We start from the raw sequence: 13,923 nt of genomic DNA, 5'->3' as shown, positions 1-13,923 counted from the left end.
ACCTATAACAAGTAACACATATCCTTTAGAAATGAACAAAATGAAGGGGTCATTTTATCACAGGATTTATTGTTAGTGTTCTACAAAACTAAAATGAGGACACATCTTCTATAAGTTCTTTTGCCTCCATTTCTGTAAAACATCCTGACCTGCAAATTGAAAAACGCACGTTCACTACTAGCAGCACCCTACCAGTAAACTCCTTTGTGATCAACTGCAGCTTTGCCACAGAGTTCTAATGAGTAACTAGAATTCTGCATTTATGACAAATGTGTGCCATATTGACAACCTGTGACATAACACCATCTTGATGGATTCAAAGTTGTAAAGCTGTAAGCATTTCTTATAGAGGATACAGCAGTAAAAGAAAAATTAAGAGGTTCTTTTTGCCATAGAAATTATGGTGGATGCTCTAGAAAGCTAAGATGAGATCAAAATTTCTATGAGTTCTCAAGCATCTTCCTTGTCCATTTCAGCAAAACATTTTGACAGGGAGAGTGAAAAAGGTATGTGCAACACTAGTAGGAGTCTATCGGTTCAAATTCAGGACACCAGAGTTATAATGAACTAGAGCGCTAACATTTTGTATTCATGACAACAGAGAGGCACTCATGAATGCCATTTTGTGAGGAGTTGAATTTAAATAATTTCCTGAAGAGCTGGCTGAAGTAAATGAGTGCTGAGATGTTAATGCAGGCATGCAAACAGCAGGCTAAAAATGTGAGGGGAGGTTTTGGTTTTCAGTAATATGAGGCATAAGGTTATTTAAGGAGGCTTAAATTAGTTAAAGAGAAAGACTTCTGCATCGCCTTTCCGGATCTGCATACACACCCTATCCACCTTCGCAGTTGCTTAGTAGCTGCCTAATTTTAATATATTAACATTTTGGTAAACAAGTATATATATATTTTAACTGAAAAAATAAAGGTTACAGTAACACTATAATTACGCTAGGCCCTAAGACCTTACCATGTATTTAAAAACACAGATAAAGTCACTGAAAAAAAACAACAGCTGAATTGACTTAATAGTTGGGTGTTAGATTGAGACAGAGGCTAATTGTAATAACATCAGAAAACACTGAATTAATGCCAGTTATAGTTTAGTGAACTAACTATAGCTTGCTCCTCTTTACGACCTCACATATTACCTCACCTATGACATGTTAAATTTTATCATTGGTTGTATCACTGATGACATCTCAAATGACATAATTGATGGCATCATAGATGACATCATCTAATAAATGTAATAGTTTGCTATACATTTTTATAATGGGGCCTGATCAGCAAGCAACACCTAGAAGCAGTTTTCTATCTCCTCCTTACTGCTAATGGGCACAACTCGTTTCAACTTGCAGGCCATGAAGCATAGTTGTGAAATCACTGAGTAGATATTATGATCTGTTTTTAGTGTTATTCGGGTAAGTAAGAAATGTAATGACTCTGTAGACGTTAGTGCAATCAGCAACCTTTTTAAGCCTCGAACACCATTCAAAAAACAGTTTGGTCATTATTTACTAGATGATAAGGTATGCTCAGGCCCTATGCAGCACTCTCTATAGTGAATTAAGTTACCCAACGCATAACACTTTCGTCAAAACGGGAAGAGAGAGGGTATCAAAATAGAGGGCCTGGAACACAACATATCCCTATATGCTGATTATATTTTACTGTATTTATCCAATGGTAGAGCGGGAGCGCTTCAATCAATTCAGTGCCTGGAGGATTTCAACATGATTTCAGGCCCTAGGGTCAACAGAACCAAGACCTATCTGTTCCCATGCCAGCGGGACTCACCAGCCTCATGTGATATCCTGGCGGGACTACAGTGAGCTCCAGTGACCTTTAAATATTTAGGAATACAAATATACCACCAACTAGAAGATATGAAGGAAGGGAACCTAGATAGGTCGCTGTGCTCTGTACATGCTAGTGTGGCATTTTGAAGAACTTTGATCCTGCCACTGATGCCTAGGGTACCACTCTCCAAGATGGTGAAGCTGCCTAGGCTGTTATATTATTTAGCTTACATCGCTGTGAAATTACCAAGGACGTGGTTCAAGCAATGTAATAGCCTGCTAGGAGACCTCATCTGGAATGGGGGCAGGCACAGAGTCTCACTGCATATCTTACAAAGGACTGGGGATGCCGGACTTAGAGTTGTATTATCAGGCTGCCCAACTACAATGGGTGGCCAGATGGACTGATGAAATAGAGGACCGGAGCTTGTGTCGGTTGGGGCTAGCATCTCAGCAGAACATACTTCTTGCTAAACTGTTGCGCCATGAGACCCAGCTGCATCAACTGGGAGTGTTGATACAGGCTGCCAAACATGGATGGCGTGGGGGAACAAGACGAGCGCGGGGAGCCCCGATGTATACACGAGCATTACCATTGGGAAGACCTTTGTGCTATTTTACCAAAAAACAATTAAGGGTATGGACAGAGGCAGGGATGGCAACGACAGGAGATTGCTTTGAAATGGGGACACTGATTTGACTGGCCAACCTGGTTGAAAAATATCTTCTCCCACCTGGTCAATTTCTGCTATATGAGGCATTAGTGTGCGCATTACGAGACCTATGGGGAACGGGGTGAGAAGAACCCCCACAATACCTAGTACTGCACACATTGTTAACATTGGGCACCTCCACAAGACAGGTGACGTGGATATATAAGGCGTTGACTGCCATGACGCGATTGACCATGAACGCACTCAAAACCAGATGGGTAGGGATGCTGGGGCATGATGTACTAGACACGGAATGGGATAACATTTTTGCTTACCCTCGACATTATTGCACAATATTAGGTTAAAATGCATACAGTTTCATCATCTCCACATGACGTACCTCACCCCACACAGACTCCAGGTGATCTACGGAGGGGAAAATAGGCACTGCCTGAAATGTAACACACTGGATACCCATTTCAAACACATGGTGTGAGAGTGCCCCCTTATTCAAGTGTTTTGGGTGGCAGCACTACAGCAGCTTGCGGACCGGATTGGGTGGGCACCCCCACAGACAATGGTAGCGTGTTTCCTGGGGAATTTCCCAAGACCTGCTACGCGTAGGTTGGGTACAAGGTTCATAGACTTAGCCCTGGCCTTGGCTACATGTAGAATAGCGATGGCATGGAAATCTGGTACTGGGATTATAGTTGAATGGTTGGGAAACCACACCAGAATTGGGGTCGCAAGGGGAACAAGACAGCACAAGCGCCGGGAGTGCAGAAGAGGAGCTAGACCAGAGATGGGATAACTGTGAACCATGAGGTGTGAGGGGGACGACAAACTAAGGCCTAATCAGCGTGAACATGCAGCGCCCCCTACCCACTATATAAACAGCACCTCAAGAGGAGAGTGGCCAGAACATGACATTATGGATAGTCTGCCCCAGACCCTTTCTGATGGCGAGTCTGACTACGTGCACCATAAAGGCCAACAGTATGCCTTTACTCAAACACATACATACCCAATAGAAGGGGCTCCCCGGACAGGCTTAGCTCAGTTTACAGTTAAAGTTGTGTTGCAAGCTATTAAGAAACTACGAACAGATGAAAATCTTTCCCAGAACCTTAAGTCATTACAGGGAGAACATACCATGGGACATAAATGTCACGCATTGACAAATAGTGGGGGAATGCCGCTAATTGCTTATCTTGTGTTACCTGTGATGTAAGAAATGTTGCCAAGAAGACTTGAGATTGAGAATATATGTTTAAAGGCCAAGCCCAAGAAGCCAAAAGTTACCCTACACATTTTCCTGAAATGAGCAGAATGGCATCCACCATCAGAACTACACTTAAAATCGTACTGCAACTTGAACCGCCTGTGGGGGAGTCTCCAATATATTAGACATTCTACAACAATGTATGTCACAGAATTGAAATAAATATCTGCATTTTATAAATCTCCGGTTTATACAAAAAATGATGGTAGCGCTACATGACCACTCTTTAAAGTCAGTTTGTGCACTGACATCCACAGGTGAATACTGAATTGTAAAGAGAAGCTTTAGTTTTTTGCACCTTTTGGCAAAAGGCCGTTGATGTATACCACAAACTATGTAAAACATATGTGTGCAACTCACACTAGTTGTGCTCAGTCATTACCGTGTACAAAAGAATTACTGCTTGCATTTAAAACTTGACTGGTAGCTAAAGTGTGCACAATATAACTTGTACCAAACTAAATTAGACTTGTCTCTAGCACTGCACTGTTTATTTCTGGTACATAACACATATGCGTATAGTCAGTTTATTTTGAATATATTTGTGGACCTTTACTACCTACTTTTTTTTATTTTTATTTATCAATTCATAGAGTAATCTGAGGAGCAGTAGGCCAGATCATGTAATCAGTTATGTCATCCGGGGCTATCAATTATGACATTTTGTCAGGAAAGATGACATTTTACATGTCACGAGTGACGAATTATGTGAGGTCCTAAGCAGTGCATGTCGGGACACAAGCTATAGACAGCTAAGTTAACTATAACTGGTGAATTCCAGTGTTTTTTAAACATTAGTTTTTGTGTTCTTTCAAAACCTAACTATAACATGTTTGTTTTTTCAGTGAATATGCAGTATATATATATATATATATATATATATTCATATACACTCACACACAGAATAGTCTTCGCAACCTGTAAAAAGCCAGAGTCCTTTGGGAAGCAGGTAATTTCCTTGTGAGTATTTTTGAAACACAAGAGATTACATTCTTAAGAAAAACATTTAAGATTTAAAATATTAGCTGCTAACAGGATTTCACCTATATTTCTTGTTTGCCATTGTCAAATAATTATGCTTTTCGCCAAGAGTAGTCATGAAGGTGCCGTTTTCATTGCAAAAGCAAGTTGTATGCTTAGAAGGCCGCTCGTAGCGTTGGTTATTCGGGATCTTAAGGATGTCTTGGGAGCGCATGCGCTTTTGTAAGGAAGCATAGATATGTACTTCTAATAGTGAGCTGTCACTCAGGCGAACAGTATCACTACTTCAACAGGACTGTAAAATCTACTCATGTGGCTGCAACGATGGCTGTTTTCGTTTTCCATATACAAAGCGATCAAATGTTGCAAAGCAGGCTTGCCAGCACCAACTGCAACGAATGCTCTTACCTCATGGGCTTGAGCTACGAAACAGTGTAGTAAATAATTCTCTCTGTTGGGCTGGCTTTGCCAGAGTCAACATGAGCACTGTTGCATATGGTTTAATTTGGACAAATTCCAAAACACTACCTGAAGTCGTTCAACAGGATCTGCCTGGTGCGCGTGAAGCCCAGTATCCGCGCCAGGGCAGCAGCTTTCAGGATCTTCATTGTGGCGGAGGGAGAGGTAGCAGGCTGAGAGTTTGCTGAGGTCAGTAACCTGTGAATAATGTTTAGTATGCTTGCTCTTGTAGGCGTCGGCTTCTCGTTCCTAGAGCTAGCAGTGGAGCTACATAAACTGAGACCGACACGCCTCCAGCGGGAACAGCGCTGCTTGTTCCAGCTTGCACACTTTCCCTCCTTGACTGACGCTGCAGCTGCAAACTAAGCAACGTGTGGTGCTATATGTACACCTTCAGAGTTGTCTGTCAAAATGAAGTTATGAAAATAAAAGAAAGACAAAGTAAACCTCAGTTTAGAGTATGAGAGGCAGCCATCCTAAAACAGAGGCGTGTCAGTTTATTCACAAAAAGTGAGTCAACTAGAAAATATTATTTCTGTTAAAAAATATTCACACTTCAGAAGCAGACAAAATTGCCTTACTACTTTTATTTCATGAAACAGAAAACTGATGAAGTGTTAGCATGTCTATCCAATGCACTAAATGTTTGTGGAAACTATGCAGATGACTGTACCACAGCTGACTGCTCGAAGTGCCATAACCAGAAACTAAACTCTAGCTGACCTTTCAATAACGTTAACAAAAGCATCAAATATGTTTGGCTGCTTTTCAAGCAGTGGAATCTTCAGGCTCAGAGCCCTTCATCAGTATACCAGTAATGTATCTGCTAAGTCCCATCATCTTGCAAGTGTAGAGCGGCCATCTTGGATTGGGCAGCTTTTACATTATACTCAGTAGAAATTGTGGTGCTGTTTGTGGATTTAGTGCCAAGCTACACAAGTGATGCTCAATCTATGAAATTGCATTGTTGTCTCTATATTTTGTACCTTTGCTGCACACAACAACCCTCAGCTCCTTGGTGGGCTATTGTGTGGTATGGTGGTTGCTGGAAAAGGACTTCTTTACTACCCATTGATGCTCTCCAACTTCAGTGTAAAATTGGACATGAAGGTGCAAAATGCCATCATTCATGGCTGCTGACACTCCAAACACATATTGCCTGATTTAGAGCTCAGTGGATGGAATACTCCGTCACAAACGTGACGGATATCCTGTCCGCCGTATTACAATCTCCATGGCATGTAATGGGATCGTAAGACGGTGGACGGGATATCCATCACGTTTGTGACGTAGTATTTCCCTCTGCTGAGATCTAAACCAGGCCCTCAATATCTGTCCTGTGGACCGACTCAAAAACACGAATGGCACTGCCAAAAAAAGCAATGGACAGAGGGCATGTTCCAGTCATTACATGTCCTATGGGCAGATCTAAAATGTGAATGCCACTCCAGGTGATTTTATTACAAGAACGGAGGCTCCTATTATGCTTCCTTTTCTTGCTTTATTTTAAACAGCAGCCAAGACAACCAAACAAAACTACATATCCCATGAAACATAGCGAATGATGTAAATGATGAGGTCATAAAGAATAACCAATGGAAAACGTTCAACCACAATAATTATCTTAACTGCGAACAACAAGTCCTCTTTTCTTGCTGCTCGCAGTCAAGATAAGTTCTTTTACCTCATCTTACATTTACATGTTGTGTATTGTCATATTTTCTAGTACTTGTTTTTTTTCTTATAATCATTACTTGTTTATTTTTAAAAAACCTTTGTTTTTAAGATGTATATTTGAATCGTTTCCTTTGTTTTTCTTTAACATTTACTGCCGTTTTCAAGCGCTCGCGTCGCGCTTTCGCGGCCGAGCCGAAAGTTCTGAAGAACGTTCGGCTCTCCCGCCTCGCGCTCCTGAGGTAAGCGTCTTTCACTTCAGCGCTTACCTCGGAGCAGCTCGGCAGTCCTGGGGAATTCACGGGAGACTCTCGCTTTATCGGAGAGTTTCTCCCCTTCGGTCCAACGTTGTTAGCGGCTTTGAGGAGGTTTCCTTTCACGTCTGTTCCGGCTCGGGGATTGCGAGACCGGACACACCTCTTTCCCCTGAGAGAGTGTTGTCCTCTCCACGCCCACTCTTTTTTCTTGGTGTTATTTAACTTAACCCTTTCTTCACGCATTTCCTTTGGAATTTATTTAGCATTCTTTTCAATTTGTGGATATTTTTCTGCCTAGCATCTTCATTTATTTGTTAACTAGTTATTTATTTTCTTAGCTAATAATGGCTAAAAAAGGAGAGGATAGCTCCAGTAAAGTTGATTTGGACAATTTACGTGCAGATTTGAATTCTTTTATTCAGGATACGGTTCAACAGGCGGTATCTACATCTATGTTACAAATGTCCAAAAAATTGGAATCATCTTTAAAAAAATTGTCCGCTCAAAACTCTGATGTTTCTGAAACTGTCAGGGGCAAAAAACGCTCTTTTACAAAAGCTCAGGCGAAATCAAGCGCTGATGACTCTCCCCAGGTTGCTGGTCCTTCCCCCCGTAAGGAGCTTAATACGGTGGAAACGGATCCCTCTCCTCTTGAAATAACGCAGTTGAGGGATACTGATGACGATATGGATTATAATGGTGGGGATTTTGATGATATTCAGGATCCTGATGATCTCTGGCAAGGGCCTTCGGAGAAAAGGCAAAAAAATTCTCCATTTGATTCGAGTTCTTCTCGTGTTTATGATTTTACTGTTCTCGATGCTCTGGGAGAACCAATGTTTGATCCCACTTTGATTCATCACCCAAATTCCACCGAATGGTTTCCTTCTGATCATGTGGCGGAATAAGTTTTGTGTCATTTAAGGCATTCTTTGGATAAAGCCACAAGAAACAAATTGCGATCATAATGTCCCCGTCTCTCCCTCCCGCACAGCATAACTTCCACTCCTGCGATAGATCCTAATATGCTTTTATTCTTCTCTAAATTTGGAAAGGATCCGAAAAAAGGAGTTGATCGTGCGTGGTCCGTGTGTCAGGACAAGCTTTTAGATTTGGTTGGTCCTTTAACCAGAATTCTCGATTTAGCTGAAGATGCCAGGCTGGAGGGTACACAAATTGATCCTGATGCTTTGTCCAACTGGGCCCAACAGGCAATTTGTTTATTAGGAAATGCGAACACTGCCATGTCCCAGGAGAGACGAAAGAGTCTGTTGCTCAAAATAGAACCTAAATTGGGCAGTTTGGCGTCCAGAGAGGAAGGACTGCAGGCTAGCGGTCTTCTTTTTGGGGACTCGTTCATCAAAGAACTCAGTAGATATGTTTCTACGTTTACAACACTGGATAAAGCCCAAACCTCGATGAAGAAGATTTTCAACTCTAGGGTTTTTGGCAGGGCTCGTAAAGGAAGGAGCCGCTTTACCGGCCGCTTCACCTACCGTGGTGGCAGCTTCAGAGGCTCCTCTTTCTACTCCCCCGAGTTCAGACCTCAATTCTATCCTCAAAGAGGGAGAGGTTTCAGGACCAGAGGTTACCGTCAGAGAGGGGGACAAGTCTCAGGTAAGAGTTTTAAATTTTGGCCATCTTCCGGTGGGAGGTCGGTTAACCCATTTTCTTTCAAATTGGTTTTGAATTACCGCGGACCCTTGTGTTCTTCAAACCATTCAGAGGTATTGCATAGATCTCTATCAGATTCCCTCCCAAACTTCCCCTCCTCCTCCTCTAAGATTTTCTCAGGAACAATCCCGTCTGATGAATTTGGAAATTTTAACTTTGGTTTCAAAAAATGTGATAGAGCAGACATGTTTTCATCCCTCGGGTTTTCTCAGTACCATATTTTTGGTTCAAAAGAAAAACAAAAAGTTTCGGCCAGTTATAAACCTAAGACTGTTCAACAACTACGTAGTTTACAACCATTTCAAAATGGAGACAATCCTCCATCTCAGAGACATTCTGTTAGAGGGCGACTGGTTTGTCCGTCTGGATCTTCAAGACGCTTATTTTGCGATTCCGATCCATCCCTTTTACAGGAAATTCCTTCAGTTTCAATGGGAAGGTTCGATTTTCCAGTTCAAAGCTCTCCCATCCGGGCTCGCTTCGGCTCCTTGGTGCTTCACAAAGGTAATGAAGCCGGTGGTAGCCTTTTTAAGGGCCCAGGGCATAAGATTAATCATCTATCTAGACGATTTTCTTATAATGGCTCAGAACAAGGATACCCTGTTGCAACACTTACATGTTTCCCTTCACCTGTTACAGTCCCTTGGGTTTCTGGTAAACATGGAGAAGTCTTCTCTAATTCCCTCCACTCAAGTAGAGTTTCTAGGTTTCCTCATAGACTCTCAAACTACATCTCTATCACTACCGCTTCAGAAGGTGACGCGAATAAAACGCGAATTACAACAGATCCTCAGTCTCTCCCATGTTTCTCTTCGGTCTCTGGCGAGAATTGTAGGTCTTTTGGCCTCTTCCATTCAGGCCATATTTCCAGGTCCGTTACATTACAGGGCTCTTCAAAGGTTAAAGATTCGCCATCTCCGAAAAGGTCTTCAGTATTCGGAAATAGTCCTGTTGGATCAAGACTCTCGTGCAGAGATACAGTGGTGGCTCGATCATTTGGAAGCCTGGAACGGAAGAGCTATTTTCTCTTCGGCCCCAGATCTAGTATTAGAATCCGATGCAAGTCGGACAGGTTGGGGCGCAAGATGTGGCAACGTCTCGACTGGAGGCGTATGGTCAGAGAGGGAGTCTGTCTTGCACATAAATTGTTTAGAGATGCTTGCAGGCTCCTTTGCTCTGAGGACGTTCGCAAAGGACAAGGTAAGTCGTTCTATTCTTTTAAAGATGGACAACATTTCCGCAGTAAAGTATATCAATCATCTGGGAGGAACGAGATCCAAGCCCCTTGCGGATCTAGCCAAAAGCTTTTGGGAGTTTTGCCTCCCTCGGAAGTTGTCGGTCACGGCTCAATATCTACCAGGGAAAATGAACACAATAGCAGATTGGTGTTCACGCTATCTAAAAGACTCCAGCGATTGGCAGCTTCATCCTTCAGTGTTCAGCAATCTTTCTTCAAAGTTCGGTATCATGTCAATAGATCTGTTCGCTTCACGGTTAAACTCTCACCTTCCAAAGTTTTACAGCTGGAGACCGGATCCTCAGGCTCTCGCTACGGACGCTTTTCTCCAGGACTGGTCTCCCGATCTGAATTATGCCTTTCCTCCTTTTGCGATGATAGCCAGAGTCCTCGCCCAGGTTCGTCGTCAACGAGCCTCCCTGGTATTAGTGACCCCCTTTTGGCAGACACAGCCTTGGTTCCCTTCGGTTCTGGAATTATCAATAGATTGTCCGGTTCTGATTCCTTCGTTTCCAGAGCTCCTCCTCGATCCAGAGGGTCGTCCTCACGATATGGTTCTCAACCAAACTCTAACCCTTGTGGCATGGAAGATTTCGGGTCAGCCTGGAGAACCCCCGGAATTTCGGAAGAAGCTGCCCTGTATATCCGCCATTCTTGGGCCCCAGGAACATCTAAGGTTTACAGGTCTGCCTGGTTGGCCTGGTGTGGCTGGTGTTTGGACAGGAATTCAGATCCCTTTTCAGCCGATGTGACTTTAATCGTTAATTTTTTAGCTTCTCTAGCCTCCCAGGGGAAAGCATACAGAACGGTGAATACTTATAGATCTGCCATTTCTGCCGAACATATCCGGATTGATGGCAAACCTGTTGGGGAACATCCTTTGGTGTGCCGGCTTTTGAAGGGAGTAAGATTTTCTAATCCTCCGACGTCTAAATACACATATTTATGGGATGTGAATTTGGTTTTGGATTTATTTAACTCTTGGCTTGATAATGATTCGCTTTCTTTGAAGTATCTGTCTGCAAAGTTAACTATGTTGTTATGCTTAGTTTCTTTGAAACGTGTTTCTGATGTTAGAGCTTTGGACGTCTCCTCTGTCAAGTTTTCTCCTTCTAATGTGTCTTTTAGGATTTATAGAAGAACTAAGACTAACATTTCTGTGATTCACTATCCATACTTCCCTTCACGTCCTAAACTCTGTGTTGCTAAATGTTTAAAAGTTTACATTGCTAGAACTGCTGATTTAAGAATGTCCTCTTTCTCCCAGTTGCTAATATCTTTTTCTAAACCTCATAAACCTGTTTCCTCTCCTACCCTTGCTCGCTGGGTTAGGTGGGTCATGGCCCTTGCGGGTATTGACACTGCTTCTTTTGGAGCACATTCGACCAGAGGTGCTATGGCTTCTAAAGCTCTTTTGGCTGGAGCTCGATTGGAGGACATTCTTAGATCGGCAGATTGGTCTAATGTTTCCCTTTTTAAGACGTTTTATTGCAAACCTATTTCTTCGATGGCTGATTCTGTTGTTAATATGCTTTAAACAAGCATAATAGGAGCCTCCGTTCTTGTAATAAAATTCAGATTTTCCTAGCTTTAGTAAAGGAAAGTCTAGATTTTATTAAAGAAGCGGAGGCGAGTATTATACCACCGCTTTTATTAACCCACCCTTTCTTTTCCAGTGCCGGTTCCCCCTGCACCAACCGCTTCGTCTTGAACATGCTGGTTTTGTGTCAAAGACCCTTCCTCTGAAAGATCTATCTTCTGGTTGCTCCCACGATCAGCGGTCAATGCTTTCCGGATGTTGTGATATCCACCTGAAGTCGTCTCCTCCTTCTTCCCTGGACTTTGCCAAGGACTTTTTCACGTTATTAATGGCTTTTTCCATTATTTTGATCATTATTCCTTTATTCCGTCCACTTTGATCTGCTCCTGCAAGAAAAGAGGACTTGTTGTTCGCAGTTAAGATAATTATTGTGGTTGAACATTTTCCATTGGTTATTCTTTATGACCTCATCATTTACATCATTCGCTATGTTTCATGGGATATGTAGTTTTGTTTGGTTGTCTTGGATGCTGTTTAAAATAAAGCAAGAAAAGGAAGCATAATACTCGCCTCCGCTTCTTTAATAAAATCTAGACTTTCCTTTACTAAAGCTAGGAAAATCTGAATTTGAAGGCACCTAGTTAGCATTCATGATACGTAATTACAGAAAATGAAAAATGTATGTGAAAAACGCAATTTCAGATGCTGGTCTCTGCTGACACTTTTTAATTGTCGAGAAATTAATGCAGTAACATGCAGAATTAACATGTAGGTCTCATAAGATAAATAAACACTTTTAAATTGCAGAGTAAAATGTTCTAGACGACCATAGATGGACTATTAGGCTTAGATAGCTGAAGCAACATTTTCTGATAAACTGACCTACTACAAAAATGTGAAATGCTATTTTTTTCTGACCCTCCCATGGACATATTTTTCATAATGTACTAACTGAATCAGTTGTTGTCGTTTAACCCTGCAAAAGTTTGTACTATAGCCTTAAAGCCCGCCGGAGCAGGCTATACCGGCTTTTAAGGGGCTGCTCGGCTTGGGCCTATAACAAGGAAGCGGGACTTTAATTGCGGCTATAGCCCAGCTATGAAGGGCTATAAGACAATAAGGAAAATTCTGCCACTAGAGGTCAGAATGTTCTAATAAATAAAACAAACGCATCACAGAGCCTGTGAGGCCTTTGTTCACAGCTGTTGCTGTGAACAAAGAATATTGGAATGTTGATGCTCCAGGCTTTTACCAGCCAGTAAAAGCCCAGAGCACTCCATTGTCTCCAATGGAGCTCCCAACATTCAATTGTTCTAATTACACTACGAACATTGTAGGATACTGTGTAGGCCATCTATCTTTTACTGAGGTAATACAGAAGTTTATACTTAAAAAATGCAATTTCTACAAGCAAATGAATGGTGAGAATCAGCTGTAAAACTAAACATTGTGTTGATAAAAATGTGTTTTTCTACTAAGAAAAGGGCAGCTATTGATAGAAGAATAGAGTAATTATTTAGAAGGTTAGAGATGAGTCTTCCCATATACAAATTGTGTTTTTCTGAATAAAAGATTGAATCATACAACATTAAAAATAAGGGCACTTAGTGACAAGAAGTGGTAGTGGTCACTTCATGTTGCCATCTCTGGTAATCTGTCCTGGTGAGAAGACAAAGGAGTGCTCCTGTTCCCACGAAGCCATCAAAAGATGATTGGCTGACTGAAGAACGAAGAAGCAACATTTTGCAAAAGCTCAGATTATAGTATCTATAATTGTGCGTGTTCTTAGAGTAGTTCATGAGTCGCTCATATGCCACGTTCCTGCCAAAATCTATGCTGCTCATGCTGAGACTCTACTGAGTTTCTTGAACCTCTCTGTATGGGAAGTTCTGCTTTGATTGATTCTGATATTTGAAACTAAAGCTTTATGCTTTGATCACTTGACTTAGAACTGTGTATGAGTTCTGGCTGACACCTTTTTACTGTTCCACTAACAATCCTCACCAATTAGAATAGGGATTCTTTCCTTTAATGTATGCATTGATTATGAATAACTGGATGTTATTTTGATCATTGGCTAAACTGATGATTTAAATTGATGAATTTAATACCAATTCAAAAAAGATGAGCTACTAAAAGATTTGACTAATAAAGCTTTAAAATGCAAATTAACTCTCATTATTGAATAAAAGAACTTAAGTGCAGTCCTGGTTAATTTCATCTAACATCAAAGACCCATTGGCCTAGTGACTGGAATGTCACCCATTGAATGTTTGGTGTGTACTGTCTTACCCAGCCTTGATACCCACCAATAACTACGCTATGCAGGGAGGTGTCAATCACACTTCTTTATTCCTCCGTGTAT

General features: G+C 41.7%; 1 protein-coding gene across 1 annotated transcript in view; it reads right to left on the bottom strand.

Moving 5' to 3' along the window:
* ACSBG1 (acyl-CoA synthetase bubblegum family member 1) overlaps window positions 1-5,437 on the bottom strand; it is a 450,391-nt gene extending 444,954 nt beyond the window's left edge. Inside the window, exon 1 of the mRNA XM_069222050.1 lies at window positions 5,246-5,437. Coding sequence (XP_069078151.1) covers window positions 5,246-5,325 — 80 coding nt within the window. The 5' untranslated portion in view covers window positions 5,326-5,437. The remainder of the gene's footprint in view (window positions 1-5,245) is intronic.
* Window positions 5,438-13,923: the final 8,486 nt, after the last annotated feature.

The sequence above is a fragment of the Pleurodeles waltl genome, chromosome 3_1 (genome assembly GCF_031143425.1).
Source record: "Pleurodeles waltl isolate 20211129_DDA chromosome 3_1, aPleWal1.hap1.20221129, whole genome shotgun sequence".
NCBI lineage: Eukaryota > Metazoa > Chordata > Amphibia > Caudata > Salamandridae > Pleurodeles > Pleurodeles waltl.
The sequence above is the reverse complement of the archived record's forward strand: the minus strand, read 5'-3'. Positions and strand labels throughout refer to the sequence as shown.